The 17,832-nt window shown below is 38.7% G+C and overlaps 2 protein-coding genes across 4 annotated transcripts; one reads left to right on the top strand and one right to left on the bottom strand.

The window, feature by feature from the left end:
• Window positions 1-2,204: 2,204 nt before the first annotated feature.
• Window positions 2,205-4,012, bottom strand: LOC111807510 (chaperone protein dnaJ 20, chloroplastic-like). The gene is made up of 3 exons (XM_023693256.1): window positions 3,342-4,012; window positions 2,644-2,798; window positions 2,205-2,227 (listed from the first exon to the last, which is right to left on the bottom strand). Exons 1-3 carry the CDS (start codon window positions 3,804-3,806, stop codon window positions 2,221-2,223), a joined length of 627 nt encoding a protein of 208 aa, XP_023549024.1. The 5' UTR covers window positions 3,807-4,012; the 3' UTR covers window positions 2,205-2,220.
• Window positions 4,013-14,629: 10,617 nt separating this feature from the next.
• Window positions 14,630-17,062, top strand: LOC111806860 (pentatricopeptide repeat-containing protein At1g73400, mitochondrial). 3 transcript variants are annotated; one of them, XM_023692364.1, is made up of 3 exons: window positions 14,848-14,939; window positions 15,058-16,551; window positions 16,656-17,062. In XM_023692364.1, the coding sequence occupies exon 2, from the start codon at window positions 15,162-15,164 to the stop codon at window positions 16,533-16,535; it is 1,374 nt and encodes a 457-aa protein (XP_023548132.1). In that variant the 5' UTR covers window positions 14,848-14,939; window positions 15,058-15,161; the 3' UTR covers window positions 16,536-16,551; window positions 16,656-17,062. The 3 variants fall into 3 exon arrangements, with proteins under 3 accessions (XP_023548131.1, XP_023548130.1, XP_023548132.1); XM_023692363.1 differs by having other exon boundaries at window positions 14,630-16,551; window positions 16,660-17,062; XM_023692362.1 differs by having other exon boundaries at window positions 14,630-16,551.
• The last annotated feature ends 770 nt before the right edge of the window (window positions 17,063-17,832 follow it).

The following is a 17,832-nucleotide window of genomic DNA, read 5'->3' as shown; positions in this document are numbered from 1 at the left end:
TTTTCATAAATAATTATTTTGGTTATAAATAAAATTTGGCCTANAAAAAAAAAAAAAAAAAAAAAAAAAAAAAAAAATTCTTTCCAAAAAATGTTTAGAATTCAAGGGTAACGTGAACTTTTTAAACTTTAGAAGTAATTTTGGAACGTTACGTATAGCTAATGAACTTCTCGCTTTAATTTGGATTTTACTTTTTAAAGTCCCACAGAGAAAATTAAGTCTTCGTCTAGGTATTCGACTCTTGTCGAATCGAAACTAATAAGTTCTTGAACCATGTGAAGAGAGAGAGGGGAGGACTCATAAATATTATTAAAAGTACACCGTTATCCACCTCATGATCTCTCTCGTTATTGATGCAATTAGAGGAAAAAAAGAAAGACCGTTTGTTATTAAGTAAGCAATATTTATTAATACGACTTAAAAGGCAAGCAAGCCCCACGAAAACGCCAAAGTTGAGGTTACATGCTTGCCTCGCCACGCCCTGAATCCAGCGCACTTTACAACAAACACGCAAACTCCTTACTTACCATACCAAAAACCCTAAATCTTTTGAATATTTCCTACCTCCTTTCGAACTCTTTTGGAGGGAAAAAAAAAATCAAGTTTTAACTTTAAATTTAAGATGTATCACTTCTCATGAAGAATGTACACCGTGTTTTAAAATCATGAGGCTAATGTGGGTCTGAATTGTTACAAATGATATCAAACTCAGACACCGAGTGATATGCTAGTAAGGAAATTGGGCCTCAAGGGAGGTGGATTGTGAGATCCCACATCTAGATATTAGTAGAGGTGGGCTTGAGTTGTTACATATAACTCGAACGCTATACTATCAAGATATAATTTTCAATATAGCAAATATGGCTCGATGAGGAAGAGTGATTTGATTGGAAAGTTTATTTTCAAAAGAATTTAAATGCTTTTCATAAATGGTAATATTTACTGTTGTTTACACACAATATACAGCAAAAGCAGTTATCAAATCATACCCTAAATTTTTTTTAATTTAAAAAAGTGTATTGTTTATTTAATNGAAAAAAAAAAAAAAAAAAAAATAGAAATATCACTTTCATTTACCAATTAAATTATTTTGTTTATGGATGAATGTAGATAGGTATGAATTATTGAGTGTAATATCAAGGGGGACCCCACAAGATAAAGATTAGGGTATTAAGGACAAAGGGACTCAGGTCAGCCCAAAATTTAAACTCAAGCGGCTTATGGTGAATCTTCAAACCACCTTGCTTGGTTGGATAGCCTTAATGAAAATGACCCTCGATAATGGATACACATAGCGCACTGCCTGCTACCACCCACTTGCCCCTGGTCCCTTTCCCCTTGCTTATCTTCCATGCACCATCACTCACCCTCAAGGGCAACGCCATTTTCTCTACCCTTCATAATATGCGGGATCCAATCGAAACGAAACATTTCTTATTAGGGTGCGAAAACTTTTCCCTACGGCGATACGATACACAGCGGGCCAAAGCGGACAATATTTGCTAATTATGGGCTTAGACGGTTACAAATGGTATCAGAACTAGACAGTATGCAATGGACTTAGACTGTTCTAACAAATGGTATCCAACGAGGAAACTGGGCCTCCAAAAGTGGATTGTGAGATCCAGACACTAAACAGTATGCTAATAAACAATATGCTATGCTAATGAGGACGGTTGGAGATCAGACACTAAACATACCTCCAAAAAGGTAGATTGTGAGATCCCATTCCTTATAAAAGTGTGAAAACCTCTCCCTAGTTGATGTGTTTTAAAACCTCAAATTTTATAAGAGTGTGAAAACCTCTCCCTAGTTGATGTGCCTCAAATTTTATAAGAGTGTGAAAACCTCTCCCTAGTTGATGTGTTTTAAAACCTCAAATTTGACGACTAATCTCATGAAAGATTTGGTTGTTAGAGAAACTCATAAGATATTAAATCCAAGAAAATTGCTCTATGGCTTGAAAAATTTATTCAAATATGATTAGACCCTTTTCTCTCGTACATCAAACAAGTGAAACGGTTCGTCACAATGCGACAGACAATTTCAACGAGTAATTTCTCCATGACTTTAACTCCTATAATGACTCGAACCAATAATCTGTAAGACGATTCTTTTTTGCATTATTGATCACAAGGATGGTAATCTGCATTAATGGTGGCACTCCAAAAGATGAGTTTGTTTTTTCTTCAACTTGTTTTTTGGCTCCTAGCAACTTTTTTAAAACCTAAACACAAAAAGTTGAATCATGTTCCAACAGTGGTTTTAGTGGAACGGAAACAGAGAAAATATTGGTAACAAAGACTGTGATTTTAGAAAACCACAGGACATTCTGAAACAAAATTGGTATCTACCAGGACTAATCAGGAACGATGAATTCAACATTGATAGATTACTCTGAGATACTATAATTTCCATATATATATATATATATACACACACATTCGATGCTGGTTTTCTAATGATTTACATGCGTTGTGAAACAAGTTCCCAATATGCAGACTCTAAGCAATTTGAGTTTCACAGAGCAACAAGTAGAAGTTCTAGTAATCAGTAGGCTAAGGTCCTGTATCTAGCTAGAGTATTAATATTAGCTATATGCAGGAAGGTTGAAAGTTCAGAGCAGGGGAAGAACCGAATTACGGGTTATCGTCGTCGTCGTGAAGCTCGTCCCGTTGCCTGCGCATTCGAGCTCCCCATGACATGTTTGCTCTTGAATTTTTATTCATGCTTCTTCTCTTCAATTCTGATAGCTGATCCTGCCAACGGTTCTTCCACCCACCTTTCTCTTCCATTTCCTGAGCAATTCAGAGAATTATAAGTACAGATTTAATATAGGAAATTTTTACAATGATACTGAAAGAATCGATATCTGTCATATGAGTTATAGGTAGGAGTCATGATTTGGTCCAGATTATACATGTTTTGATGCACACAAGTCTTTTGAATTAGGATTAGCTTAATTAGAAGATAGTCGAAGAATTAGAAGAGCCGTTGCTAATGGTTAATCTACTGTTTTAGTAAAAAAAAAAACTCAAAAAGTATTTGCATATCGAGAATATACCTGTGTTCCAGATTATAATCATCATCTACTGTTAAATCGAAGACAGAAAATTAAAAAAACAGATGAAACACCAGATTGAGTGCATGGAGTAATCTAGGTTGAAAAAACGAAGAGGTCAGGGAAAATTACAAGAATTCAGGATGAGGAGGCGAAATTGTTCAAGACGAGTTAAAAATCAATTCATATAATGATATAAATTGCAATAAATTAAGGTAGAGAAGGCATCCTAATTGATTCAGCAACCGATTTTGACCTCAAAAATGGCCAAGAAACGTACCTCATGGTTGTAGCCCCGTCTTCGAGCAGAGAAAGCAAGGTGAAGACCTCTCGCCATGTCTCTATCATACAAATCTCTCATAACAGGATCCGATAACGTCTCGTACGCCTCCTGAACCTTGATGAACTTCCTTGTATACTCCTCGATCCGGTCCGGTGGCGAGACGTCCGGATGGTATTTCCGAGCCATCTGCTTGTAGGCCTGCTTAATCTCCACCATCGACCCCGACTCCGGCACTCCTAAAAGCTCGTAGAAGCTTATCTCGACGGCGTCGGAGACTAGCGCCTCGTTGACAACCGTGGCCTTTGCTCTGACGCAAGCAGAAGGAGGCCGTGTCAATTTAGGGAACAAAACCTGCGAATTTCCTTCCGGTGGACAGGCTCTCATCGGAGAAAAGATCGGAGGCATCGCCGGTAAATAGCACCGTGAATCGGTACCTGATAAAGCCAAACCGCAGCTACGCATGCCTGAATCTCTTCTGTGATTTCTCCTTACGATTACGTCAATGAAATTTGCCTCTATCAAACCTTCGCTGCCGCTGTTTCGTCACTCTGTTCTTGTTTTGTACGATGGATCTCTCTTTCTCTCTCTCTTGGCTGTGTAATGAGCTATGACAGCAGGTGCAGAGAGAATGTGAGCAAGCTCAAGTTTGAGAACTCCTCTTTTGAATTGGTTTTGACGTTTAGGTAGAAGGGATTCTAGCTATAAATAGAAGTAGAAAGTAGGACCACAATCAACGTGCTATCTCACAATTCACTTCGGTTGGGGGCCGGGGCCATGGTGCAACGACCTAAGCCCACCGCCAGCAAATATTACACTAGGCCCATCGCGTATTGTCCTCTTTAGATTTTTTTCAATGTTGGGGGCCGGGGCCATGGTGCAACGACCTAAGCCCACCGCCAGCAGATATTACACTAGGCCCACCGCGTACCGCCAGCAGATATTACACTAGGCCCACCGCGTATTGTCTTCTTTAGGTTTTTTTCAATTCAGTTCAATTGGGAGCTATGGTGTAACGACCTAGGTCCACCGCCTGCAGATATTACACCAGGACCACCGCGGGCAGATATTGGTTTGTTCTCCTCCCCAACCAATGTGGGACTCCAACGTCTTCACTAGCACTCTTTCGTTCCTCCAATCGATGTGGGACCATCCCCAAATCTACCTCTTTTGGGACCCAGCATCCTTACTGGCACATAGCCTCGTGTGCCCAGCATCTTACTAGCACATAGCCTCGTGTCTACCCTCCTTCGGGGAACAGCGAGAAGGCTGGCACATCGTCCAGACAATCTACCTCTTTTGGGACCCAGCATCCTTACTGCACATAGCCTCGTGTGCCCAGCATCCTTACTAGCACATAGCCTCGTGTCTACCCTCCTTCGGGGAACAGCGAGAAGGCTGGCACATCGTCCAGTGTCTGGCTCTGATACCATTTGTAGCGACTCAGGCCCACTGCTAGCAGATATTGTCCTCTTTGAGTTTTCCCTTTCGGGCTTCCCCCTCAAGGCTTTAAAAACGCGTCTACTAGTGGAAGATTTCCACACCCTTATTATAAATGATGGTTTGTTCTCCTCCCTAACCAATGCGGGACATCACACAGAGTCTTCCCTGGCACACGGGGCATCTCACAATCTGCCTACTTAGGAGCCAATGTCCTCGGCACACCGCCCAGTCTCTGGCTCTAATACCATTTGTAATAGCCCAAGCCCACAGTTAACATATATTGTCCACTTTGACCCGTTACGCATACCCGTCAACCTCACGATTTTTAAACGCGTCTTCGTTCCCCTCTTTGATCGATGTGAGATCTCACATGATATATGTAAATAAATGTACTTATATTTATATATTAAAGTGGGGTAGGGCAAGAATTGATACGGGGCTAGAGTCGAGGACAGGGACAAAGAATGTAATCACCGTCCCCTACCATGTTTAGCAATGAGGAGAGGTTTCTCCGCACTTCGTCTCTCGTTCTCTATTTAAACAAGAATTATTCGTTTCGTTTAGCTCGGATACCTAGCTCCACGAGTAAAATGGACATCATGAATTTGTTTTAATCTTATGGGCCCAACTATTAAAGTTTATTGGGCCGAAACCCAAAAAATAAGGAAAACCAGCCCAGCCCAGCCCAGCCCAGCCCAGCCCAGCCCAAGTTCAAACTAGAAACCACACAAGGGAAGTCCTGAAGAACAAAGTAACAGAAATAAATTCCCACCGCGCTCTGTTTCTGAAGCCTCTCGACGGCCTACCGCCGAGAGGAGCTTTCGCGCCAAGAAGAACTAGAAGCCGAGTAAGGCCAGCTCTTCGTTACACTGCTGGATTCAACTCTTATCTTCTTCAAAATCGTATTGTCTTCTAAAGATTTTTTCGATAAGCTCGAAGAGTTTGATCTTCCATGGCGACGGCTTCTCACGCACAAGCGGTCAAGTCTCCCAACAAGTCCTCTGGTCGCCGGCGTTTTGTTGTAAGCATTTCTTCTCTGTTTATCTTCAGGACTCTTATGTTTATGTTTTGCGTTGATAATTTATTGGTGCTTAAGTTTGGCTGCCATGAAACCAGTACGATTGAGTGAATGTTTTTTTCATGCCTTATTGATGCCTAGGCGAATGCAGTTTGTTTCTTAGGGGATAATTGTTGGAAAGAGGGATAGTGAAAGAGATAGGAATAGATAAAATAGATAGAAGCTGCAGTGCTTTATTAATGTCTACTGACTTGATGCCTAGAGGGTTACACAATTCAGTATTTATACCTAATATACTGAACCAGAAATAGTAAATCATGCAAATCTAGATAAATTCAAATCTACTAACAATCTCCTAAAATCTCCTAAAATCTTGGTAGTTTGAATATTTGAATCATATCTCAACTACTTCAAATCATATCTTCATTTTGAATACTTTGAATCATATCTCAACACTCCCCCATGATTCAAAGTTGCAGATGTAAGTACAGAGCTTTTCTTCTGACAAGGCCTTCGTAAGTATGTCTGCTTTAACCCGTACAATGTCTGTCTCAACTTGTATACCTTTGTTTCTTTGTCTTCCTTTATGAATCCCTCTGGCGGTGTTACATAAACCTCTTCTTGTAAATCTCCATAAAACTTTTCGTTTGGTAGGTCAACCATATCCCATGTTCCATCTTTCTTAAAGGACTGCATCTCTACTGCCATGGCTTTCTTCCCGTCTTCTTTTTCAGTTGCTTCTTCATAATTCATAGGGTCTGAAACAGTAAGAGCAAATTGACATGATGCATATATGTCAGCTAAAGATTTATACTTCCTTGGAGGTGTCTCATCTGAAAGTTCTTCAAGAGAAGAATTGCTGTTCAGTGATTCTGAAGATGATGAATTTGACACACTTTGTGTTGCAGTGGATGCACTGGGAGATGCACTGGAGTTGACCCTTGTCTCTTCATTTGGGGAAACTTCAACTGTAATCTTTTGCTGCTCCTGTTCTTTACTCCAATCCCAACTCACATTTTCATTAAATATTACATCCCTTCTAACTAAAATCTTTTCACTGATGGGGTTGTATAGTTTATATGCCTTTGATTGAGTACAATAGCCAATGAAAATGCATTTTTCAGATTTTTCATCAAGCTTTTGACTAATTTGAGGATGTTTCAAAGCATAAGCAACACAACCAAAGATTCGTAAATGACTTACAGATGGTTTCCTTCCATGCCATGCTTCATAAGGAGTTCGATTCATAACCGCCTTTGTTGGTGAGATGTTTAATAGATAAACAGATGTTGCTACGGCTTCTGCCCAAAATTGGTCTGGAAGTCTCCTTGCTTGTAACATACTTCTTGCCATCTCCACAATAGTTCGATTTTTCCGTTCAGCGATTCCATTTTGTTCTGGAGTGTAGGGAGCTGTTAATTCCCTTTGGATGCCCTCTTCTTCACAAAACAGATTGAACTCTTTAGATATGAACTCGCCACCTCTGTCTGTGCGAAGAACTTTAATGTGACAGCCACTTTGGTTCTCTACCATAGCTTTAAACATCTGGAACTTCTGAAAAGTTTCTGACTTATGTTGTAGGAAATAGACCCAGCTCATGCGACTATAATCATCAATGAATAGTAAAAAATATATACTCCCACCCAAGGAATTCGTTTGCATTGGCCCACATAAATCAGCATGAATTAGTTCTAGACAATGTGAAGCTCTTCTAGCTTTTCCAACAGGAAAGGACTTCCTAGTCTGCTTGCCATAAATGCATCCTTCACATAAATTAGTTGAGTCAATTCTTGGTAATCCGAAAACCATACCTTTATTCCTGAGTATTTTCAGGCCGTTCATATGAAGATGTCCATATCTGAGATGCCATAATGTTGAGTCATCTTTCGTGCTAGCAGCAAGAGCAAAATCCTCCATGTTAGAAATATCAAGTGGAAACATCTTATTTGAAGTCATGGCAATTTGAACTTTATGACCTGATTTTTTATGTGTAATGACACATGTGTTGTCATCAAATAGAACTGAATGTCCTCTAGTCATCAATTGTCCAACACTCAATAAATTATACCCTAAATCAGGTACAAATTGAACATTATCTAATTGTTTTATCTTACCATAACTGGTTTCGACTTTCACCGTACCTTTTCCCTCAACTTGCATCTCTTTTGTGTTTCCAAGTTGCACCTTAATTTTTTGTGTCTCATCAAGCTCTTTGAATAAGGATTTGGTGCCTGTCATATGGTTCGAGCATCCGCTATCAACAAACCATAAGTCACCTTTTCTTGGATTAGTATCCATGCACGCCATAAGCAGCTTTTCTTCTTCTTCTTCATTCCCTGCTGCAAAATTCATTTGTTGATTTTTATACCAACAATTAGATTTTGTGTGCCCATACCTTTTGCAATAGTAACATTGTATGACATTCCTTTGTTCATTGAATTGTCTCTGTCCATCACTTCTCCATCTACCCCTGTTACCACGACCACCATGGAAGCTGCGAAATCCTCCTCTTCCACGACTTCTACCTGCTAAATGAATATTTTCTCTTTCGTTGTTTTCGTTGTTGGTTGTCTCCTTCACTTGTAGTGCCTTTTCTTCGTTTCTTTCTGATGCTCTGTTGATTCTTGCCTCATGAGCCTGAAGCGAGCCCATTAGTTCATCAACGGAGAGTACGGATAGATCCTTAGCTTCTTCTATGGCAGCCACCACATGGTCAAACTTTGGAGTTAAGCTTCTCAATACCTTTGCAACAATTGTTTCGTCTGAAATTTTCTCTCCATAGGTGCGCATCTGACTGACTATTGCCATTGTTCTGGACAAAAAATCAGCAATTGATTCGCCATTCGTCATGAGCAGAGTTTCAAAATCACGTCTTAGAGATTGCAATTTCACTGTTATGACTTTTGAATCTCCCTGAAACTCTTTCTGCAGAATTGACCATGCCTGCTTTGATGTGGTTGCTGCTGCAATTCGTGAAAAGATAGTCTCATGAACTGCTTGCTGAATAATGAATAAAGCCTTGGCATCGTTTTTCTTGGTTTCTCTTAGTCTCTCCTTTTCTTCTATTGTGGGTTCTAATAAATCAACAAACCCGTGCTCCACCAAGTCCCATAGCTCCTGCGATCTGAGCAAGGTCTTCATCTTGATGCTCCACCACTCATATTTCTCACCATTAAAGATTGGTAACAACGGTGCAGAGGAAGAGAAACCAGCTACTGCCATTTTTGTTTTGTGAAAGAAAATAATCACTCGCCCTCGTGTCGAACGAACTTGGCTCTGATACCAAAATTGTTGGAAAGAGGGATAGTGAAAGAGATAGGAATAGATAAAATAGATAGAAGCTGCAGTGCTTTATTAATGTCTACTGACTTGATGCCTAGAGGGTTACACAATTCAGTATTTATACCTAATACACTGAACCAGAAATAGTAAATCATGCAAATCTAGATAAATTCAAATCTACTAACAATCTCCTAAAATCTCCTAAAATCTTGGTAGTTTGAATATTTGAATATTTGAATCATATCTCAACTACTTCAAATCATATCTTCATTTTGAATACTTTGAATCATATCTCAACAATAATTATGAAAATGCAGTTTTCCTAGTCGAATGAAACTTTTCATTCAATATATGAAAAGACTAACGATCAGAGATGATACAAGAAACAAAAAACAACTTCAAAGTGCCCCAATAATCATTAAAGAACCTGAATAGAACAAGCTTGCCAAGATATTGAGATTCGATCCAAACTTTAAACGTGAAAACCCATAAAACAGAGAGGGGATTCTGAATTAACGGAAGAAAAACACATCGATTGGAGAGGGGAATGAGTGCCAGTGAAGACGCTGGGTTTCGAAGGAGGTGGATTGTGAGATCCTGCGTCGGTTGGGGAGGAAACGAAACATTCTTTATAAGGGTGTGGAAAACTACGCGTTTTAAAACTTTGAAGGGAAGTCCAGAAGGAAAAATCCAAATAAGATAATGTCTATTAGAGGTGGGCTTAAGTTGTTACATGAACATTCAAGATATTCCGAATAAACACGAAAAAGACCTCCGAAGATAAGTTAAAACGCCTCCAAAACAATAAGGACCTTCTAAAGATTAAAACACCTGAAAACTGAGAGGAGAATGCAACAAGCGGAAGAGAAACTTTCACCAAAGCTGAACCACAAAGAAAGCCATCTGAAATAGAAGCTGAGATATCAACCTTGCTAACAACCTAATAGAATGCACTTAGAATTCAACATCAGAATTGATATAACGATGTAACGATATCATCTACATGGATTTTAACAAACACAAGGTTACATGTAACAGCTTAAGCCTACCACTAATAGATATTGTTCACTTTGATTCGTTACGTATTGTCGTCAGTTGCATGATTTTAAAATGGATCTAATAGGAAGAGGTTTCCACACCTTTATAAGAAGTGTTTCGTTCCCCTTTCCAACCGACGTGGGATCTCACGTTAAATTGTGATTTTCTTCTTTTCTCGGGTTAGTTTATGGTTCATAGGAGGAAGCAAGCATGGTCCCAAAGCCGAATCCCTATTTTTTATGGTTCAAAAACACTCCAATCGAAAATATTTTCAATCCATTGAAGGACCAATTGCTTATTGAATGCTTGGCTTGCTGAAAACTCTTCCGAATGAGGGAATAATATGCTTCGCTTGACTCTTTAAGTGACTTCAGAGAATTATCAACCTTGGCTTTTCAGGTTTCTTGACCAATGTTTCTGTCCACTGCCACCTCAAAATCATCACAAAGAACAGAGCACGATCATCACCAAAACTCATTAGCCTTAAGAGTAAAATGTTCTCAACCAAATAGTCAAAACTCATTAGCCTTAGAGTAAAATGTTCTCAATCAACCAATTATGGACAGCAGAAAGCTGGGTAGAAATTTAAAGGATAATGAAGCAACGAAATGAGCCGAATTAAGTCTTGACCTTGCCCTTGCCCTTGTGATACTGTCAAACAAATCAGACTCACTAACTTGGCTCTAGCGCCGACAAGGTCTTTTCTACAAAATTTTTGTTGATAGACATGGAGGAAAAGTAAAAGAAATAAATCCCATGCTAGCAAAGATAATAGGAAAAGGATATTAGCCTAAAAAGGTGAAGTTCTTCCTTTGAAAAATAGCGGATAAAGCCATTAACAAAAAAGAATGTCTAACATCACTTTTTCTCCAAATTGGTGTTTATTATGCAAGAAAGAAAACGAATCATAAGCCACTTATTCATGCAATGCACATACGCTCAGAATTTCTAGACAATGATTCTCAATATACTCGGATAACATCTCACATTTCCTAGTGAGGTAAAGAGTCTATTAGAGATGGTCTTAACGTATCACCTTTTCAAAAATGCAAAAACCCTAATAAATTAGGTTTTTTGAAACTCGTATCTTTATATAATTTAACATACATCTACGTAAGATGAAATTTTTTCATAATTTTTATTTTGGTTTATTGTCAATAATTTCGGTAAAGTTCATCAACTAAAATAAAATTTAAATTTATTCAAATAGTGTAGGCCTTTTGATTTATTGACGATGTGCTACTTTTTTTAAAAAAAAATTATTTGAATAATAAATTAAAAAGTGAAAATATTATTTTTCCATCAGCTTCCGACCAAAGATAAAGTAAATAAATTATTGATTATTATTAATATGTTCTGCCCCAATATTTCCTTCAGGCTCATGTCTTGGCGCTACCGCTTTTAACGAAAAAGCCCCAATTACTGCGCTCGAAAAGAAAATCCTTTTACTTCCGCTGCTAAATTCTCTGAGGACCCTTCTTCTTCATCTGCTCCACTCCTCGGACTTCACTTCTTTTCTTTTAAAAATCCTTTCAATCTCTCTTCAAAGTCGCCTTCTCTTTCCAATTCGTCAGGTAAGTACAAATTTCTGCTCCCATCGTTGAATTTGGTGGTTTTCCGATGCGGGTTTTGTTCGATTTTGGTTTTTGGCTTGGGGCTTTGATGGATCCTTGATTTTCTTTGATGCAAAGTTTCTGGGTTTGAATTTTGATTGAGATTTGATTGAAATTTGCTCTGGGATTTTCTTTTTCTTGTGTTTGAGTGGTGAATTGGGAGTTAATTTGGTGTGATGATTCCCCCGAAGCGAAAGAAATGGACTGAAGCTGAGGAGAGGACCTTGATTGATAAGTATGGAGAAATGGTCTCTGATGGAACCCTAGCTAAGATGAAAACCCGTGAGAAAAAGTTTAGGCCAATTGCGAATTATGTGAATTCTGTGCACCATGTTCATGATTCTTTGACGTATCCATGGCAGTGGTCTTGGAAAGATGTTTCTACTAAGGTCCAGAACATGAGGCACCAATATTTGCTTGTGAAGCAGAAGATTAAGAAACCCGAATCCGGGGTCGAAAACTCAGGTGGGGACTCAAAGGAAGAGTATGATTGGATGGAGGGTGTTACCTATTGGTCAAACTTCTTGAGATATAAGGATGTTTTTGGGGATGTAGCTGTGGCAAATAGCAGTTATAATGATTTGACAGTCGTTTCGAGTAGTGACCGAGGGAATGTCGACCAGTTTTTGGAGGTGAGTAGAGAAATGGATATGTTGGATTTTCCTCATATGGGGCATTCTGGGGGAGGGAACTTCACTGCTGGGATTGATGGTGTTGACAATGAAGTGATGGGTTTGAGGTTTGAGTTCGACGGGGACGAAGCAGAAGAAAACTTTAACGATAATGATCAGCTGAAGGAGGATGGAGAGAACAGCTTTTTCTGTGAAGCAGTTGATCCTAAGAAGAACATCTTGAAGAAGAAGAAGAGGAAGGTGATGAAGAGGTTGGAGAAGAAAGCATGGGGATTTCTCGTGAACCAGCTCGGACGGTTGAAGGATATGGAGGCTCAGTATGAGAAACATGAGGCGGAAAGAGAACAGGAGCATCGGAGGTGCGAATGCTTAAGATTCGAAATGGAGAAAAAATGGGAACAAAAATGGGAGGAAAGGGAAGCGCAAAGGGCGGAGAGGGAGAAAGTCCGAGACGAGTTGCGAAAACAGAGAATTCAAGAGTGGGAAGCTATGGAGAAGGAGAGAGTGGAGATAGAAAGAAGAAGAGAGGAGAAGTTGAACCATGAGAGAGAATGGGAGGAGAGGATGAGCAAGAGAAGGTTAGAATGGAAGAACAGGATCGACAATATGTTGAACCAACACCGAGCTGAAATGAACCAGATTCAGACTCGTATGCTCCACGAGCAACAGAACCTAACCGGTCAATTACTCGGTATTATCTCTCAATGGACTGCTCATCCTTCTGCACTCTCTGATCATACTAGTGCTAGTAACCATTATCTTTCACAAATGATGCAAAATTTACATCATGTGAACGGGATTGTTCACGATGGCACGAGAGTTGAAACAGACAACCAAGACGATCAATTTATCGTCGATGGTTGAACGTATTTGATCAGAAAACTGTGGGAACTGCAAGAATATTTGCAGCAATGGATTAGTCTGTAAAGGTCTGAGAATAGTTTTATGCATTCAATTTTTATTGGCTGGTGCTCATCTGTTTAGCTTGAATTAAGACAATAAGAAATATAAAATTCTTCTTATCTTTTACTGTTATCTTCTTCTTTTAGTAATGCTGCCCTTGTGATCTACATACTTGCATCTCTTCCCTGTTATATTCAAGGACGAGTAAGCTAACGAGTCGGTTTTGTTTAGTTCATGAATTTTCTCTCCATCACCCGGGAGGCTTCGAGAGCGACGGGATCTCCTCGACATAGGTAACAAGACTTCTTTCTCTCTTTCTGCTGTAGTATGAGAATGGTTTGTTGTTGCGTCGATTGAGTATCTTTATGAAAGCATGTTTTAGTCATTTTTTCGGCAAACTGTGTCGGTGTGCACGGGAACGATGTGTACATAAGAATAGTGATTTTTGTTGATCATTGAACATAGCTGTTGGACCTGGTATTGTTGATGATATAGGGCGTTGAATCATTTTTCAAGCTACTAGATCAGATTAGAACAGGAAACACATTTTCTATTACAATCACACACTTTGCTCTTCTGCTTCAAGAAATAGTATTTTTATGTTTTGAAGAAGTAAATGATTGTTAGAATCACACTTGGTGTGTACGGCGGGTGACCAAGGGTTCTCGAGTTGAGTTCCGTTAGGCACCGATAATAAATACTCGTCTCTACATATTGAAGATAAATTGAAACGTACTTGTACTTGTTATGTACATTTTTGCAGGGTACCTCGATTTTATACTCTTGGTTTTGGGGTCTCAAAACGCCAAGAACTTGAACGGAGTACTTAAATCTAAACTTGAATTATACTTAGTTGTCACGTTGCCATATTATGATATTGGATAATGATAAACACATCGATATCGTTTAAGTTATATTTATTCAATTAGTAATATTGATAAACAATGATTTTGTTTTATTGTTTCGAATTAGTTTAGAATTCTACTTTTGACCATCGTTCTATATATATATATATATATATATATATTTTTTTTTTTTTGTGAAGGAACAAAATTGTCACCCTCACACTTTCAATTTTATTAATTTTTTGGTTTAAATTATTGCTTGAATGAAAAACTAATTATAAATTTAATCTATCAACTTAAATTTCACATTTATGTTTTTAGATAAATTAATTTTTAGAAATTTTAATCATACAAAATTAGAAATTAAAGAGTTTATAAGATTAAAAAAATTAAAATTTAAGGATGTTTTTATTATTTTTAAAAATTTATGGACGGACCCAATTTATGTTATGTTTTTAACTTATAATTGATTTTTTTTATTTAATTATAAACGAGGCAAATTTGTAATTTTTGAAATTAGAACAAAAAAAATGGTCTTTTCGGTGGGCGAGAGATGCGAAGCAGATGGTTAAGCAGCAGAACAGCGCCGTCAACAGTCGATCGGCATCTTCACCGCCGGCCGTAGTTTTCATTTCTCCAGTTCCGTTGCGTCTACCAAAGCTTCAGTACTTCTTTCATTGATTTTTCTGTTCTCTCGCCTTCCGTAATCTGGAGTACAGTGTGGAATTTTGTTTTCGATGATGAATGGGGTTTGCAAGCGCTTGATTCGAGTTCGAAATCATTTTCCTTCATCATTCCGCAGCGTCAATGGCCGTTTCTCGTCTGTAAGTTCTTCGATTCCATCACCTCTATATTACCGTCCCAAGTTCTCGCTCTCGATTCCCGCCTTTTCGTGTTCGATTGCGTTTTTGGTCCATTTTAATTCAGAATTTGTTCGATCAGGATCTTACTGTACTCTTAATGAATCTAAAGCGGAAGAAATTTCAGAAAGCAGTGCGGATAAGTTACACAAAGCTATTATAGATAATTCTTACGCACATCATGATATGGAGGATGCCCTCGATCATGTGGGCGTCCATTTGAGTACTGATTTAGTTGTAGATATTCTCCATAGGCTTCGTTTTGACGAGAAATTAGCGTTTAGATTCTTTACATGGGCTGCGCGTCAAGATAACTATTCTCATGAACCTCTAGTTTACAATGACATGATTGATATACTGTCTAGCACTAGGTACAAGGTCAAGCAATTTCGAATTGTATGTGATGTTCTTGATTATATGAAGAGAAATGACAAGAATAATGTTCCTGTTGAGATTTTATTTGGGATTTTGAAGAATTATACAGAGAGGCATTTAACTCATTTGCAGAAGTTTGCAAAGAAAAAGAAGATAAGAGTGAAAACACAGCCAGAAATCAATGCTTTTAATTTGTTATTGGATTCTTTGTGCAAATGTAGTCTGGTTAAGGATGCTGAAGCTTTGTTTATGAAGGTGAAGAAGAAACTGAAGCCGAATGCGAACACGTATAACATATTGTTTTTCGGTTGGTGTAGAGTTAGGAATCCAGGAAGAGGGATGAGGGTATTGGAAGAGATGATTGAGCTCGGGTTCGATCCGGATAATTTTACTTATAACACTGCTATCGCTTCGTTCTGCAAGGCGGGGATGTTGACGGAAGCGTGTGAACTCTTTGAGTTCATGAGAACAAAAGGTTCTACCTTCTCCTCACCCACAGCTAAGACTTATGCAATCATGATTGTTGCTCTTGTTAATAATGGTAGAATGGATGAATGCTTCAAGTTTCTGGAATACATGATCAAAAGTGGTAGCGTTCCCGACGTTTCTACGTACAAAGAGCTGATCGAAGGGATGTGTTTAGGTGGAAAGGTCGATGAAGCTTACGTGTTTTTGGAAGAGATGGGTAAGAAAGGTTACCCTCCTGATATAGTTACTTATAATTGTTTCCTCAAGGTTCTCTGTGATAATAAAATGAGTGATGATGCACTCAAGCATTGTGATAGAATGATTGAAGTTGGTTGCTTCCCCAGTGTACAGACTTACAACATGTTGATATCGATGTTTTTCGAGATGGGCGATCATAATGGAGCTTTCGAGATTTGGTGTGAAATGGATAAGAACGGTTGCACACGGGATGTCGATACATATTGTATAATGATTGATGGTCTTTTTGATTGCAACAAAGTTGGAGATGCTTGTTTCCTTTTAGAGGAAGTGGTAAACAAGGGAATGAAGCTCCCTTATCGGAAGTTCGACTCGTTTTTGATGCAGCTCTCTGTAAATGGTAATCTCCAAGCAATCCATCGGCTATCCGAACACATGAGAAGGTTTTACAACCCCGCCATGGCTCGACGTTTTTCTATGAATCAAAAGCGGATGAGCATGAGTTTGAGAGGAAAGTGACAGGACTTGGTTAATTGTACGCATCCAAATTGCTTCCTGGTCTTCATATCTGCACCATTTTTTACATGAAAGTTCTTGCCATTCAAACGATCTAACTCTCTTATTAATCATTATGGTTAGGTAGCAACAACTTCAAGGGAGCTTGGTAAAGCATGCACAAAATAGCCTACAGAGCCTCCTCCAGAAAGAGTTGTTCAAGGCATAAAATCCGAAGTCCTCGGCCTTCGTTAAAGCCTCGTGACGCCCGTTCCATCGAGCCAGGAGACAAGCAAGGCCCTGGTAAGAAAGCAATGAGTTCAAGTAGATGATGAATAGTGTAGAAATATCCACGTTCTTATGCTTTGATGTTGCCTGGAAGATATGCTTATGTTTTTACAAGGATTTCAATTCATTACCCTTACAGGTGACATATGGTCTATTTATTTGAAATGTACATATTTGGTGCTTCTGAAGATGCCCATGAAAATTTTTGGGAGGGAGAGAGGGGAATGAAGAGAGTTTAATTAAAACATTTATCTTTAAGATTATGGGAGAAGCGGAACTTGAACATCTCGAGCAAATAGTCAAGTTAAATATCTTTTATTTTTCATTACTTCCATGGTCGTGCCTCATGACATGACAACACTTATACACTATTAAAATGGTTTGTCAGAGAAAATGTTTCTATAGGTGCCCAATTTGTCAATGGTGCTAGGCCTCGTAGAACATAGAACAATGAAATAATGTATCTAGATGAGGTTCGACCCTCAACAACCCAGATTCACAATCAACTAGTTCGTTCATGTTACCTACTATGGACCTTTGGTGTTTCACCCTTCACAGAACCCGAAAAGGTCATTTTAGTTTGAGAAATGATGTTGCTTTTTACTAATTCTAGCATAGCTCGGTAGATAAATATATTTATTATCTATAAAACTACAACAATTGTGAGAGTGATATGATGGGTTGAGTAATTCATTTTTAATCTACCGCGGAAATTAAGCAAAGAGGTGATACATGCCTAACTCGTTTGTACCAAGATCAATAGACTACTTGACCTAATAACTCTAGATCGTAGCTCCTCTACTTAGCAAGCTCGATGGGCCTCGTTAGGAGCTCAGTTACATGTGCGATCCACGTACCTCCTAATGCCCTACACGTGGGATGTTGGCCTGTAAACACGTGATTCAAAGTTAGACCTAACCAAAATCTTTCTTTAAAACACAAATATGTACTAAATCATAGGATATTCAAAGATATGATTTAGCAACAAAGAGGATTCATGAGTTGTTTCATCATAAGCTTCCATTTGCTCCCA

The sequence above is a fragment of the Cucurbita pepo genome, chromosome LG12 (genome assembly GCF_002806865.2).
Source record: "Cucurbita pepo subsp. pepo cultivar mu-cu-16 chromosome LG12, ASM280686v2, whole genome shotgun sequence".
Classification (NCBI taxonomy): Eukaryota; Viridiplantae; Streptophyta; class Magnoliopsida; order Cucurbitales; family Cucurbitaceae; genus Cucurbita; species Cucurbita pepo.
The sequence above is the reverse complement of the archived record's forward strand: the minus strand, read 5'-3'. Positions and strand labels throughout refer to the sequence as shown.

Excerpts from the sequence above, each read along its gene's own strand:
- LOC111806860 (XM_023692363.1), top strand. The coding sequence starts at position 14,853 with ATGATGAATGGGGTTTGCAAGCGCTTGATTCGAGTTCGAAATCATTTT.
- LOC111807510 (XM_023693256.1), bottom strand. The coding sequence starts at position 3,806 with ATGCGTAGCTGCGGTTTGGCTTTATCAGGTACCGATTCACGGTGCTAT. Across the intron at positions 2,799-3,341 it reads GACGGGGCTACAACCATGAG|GAAATGGAAGAGAAAGGTGG; the intron begins GTACGTTTCTTG and ends TGAATTGCTCAG.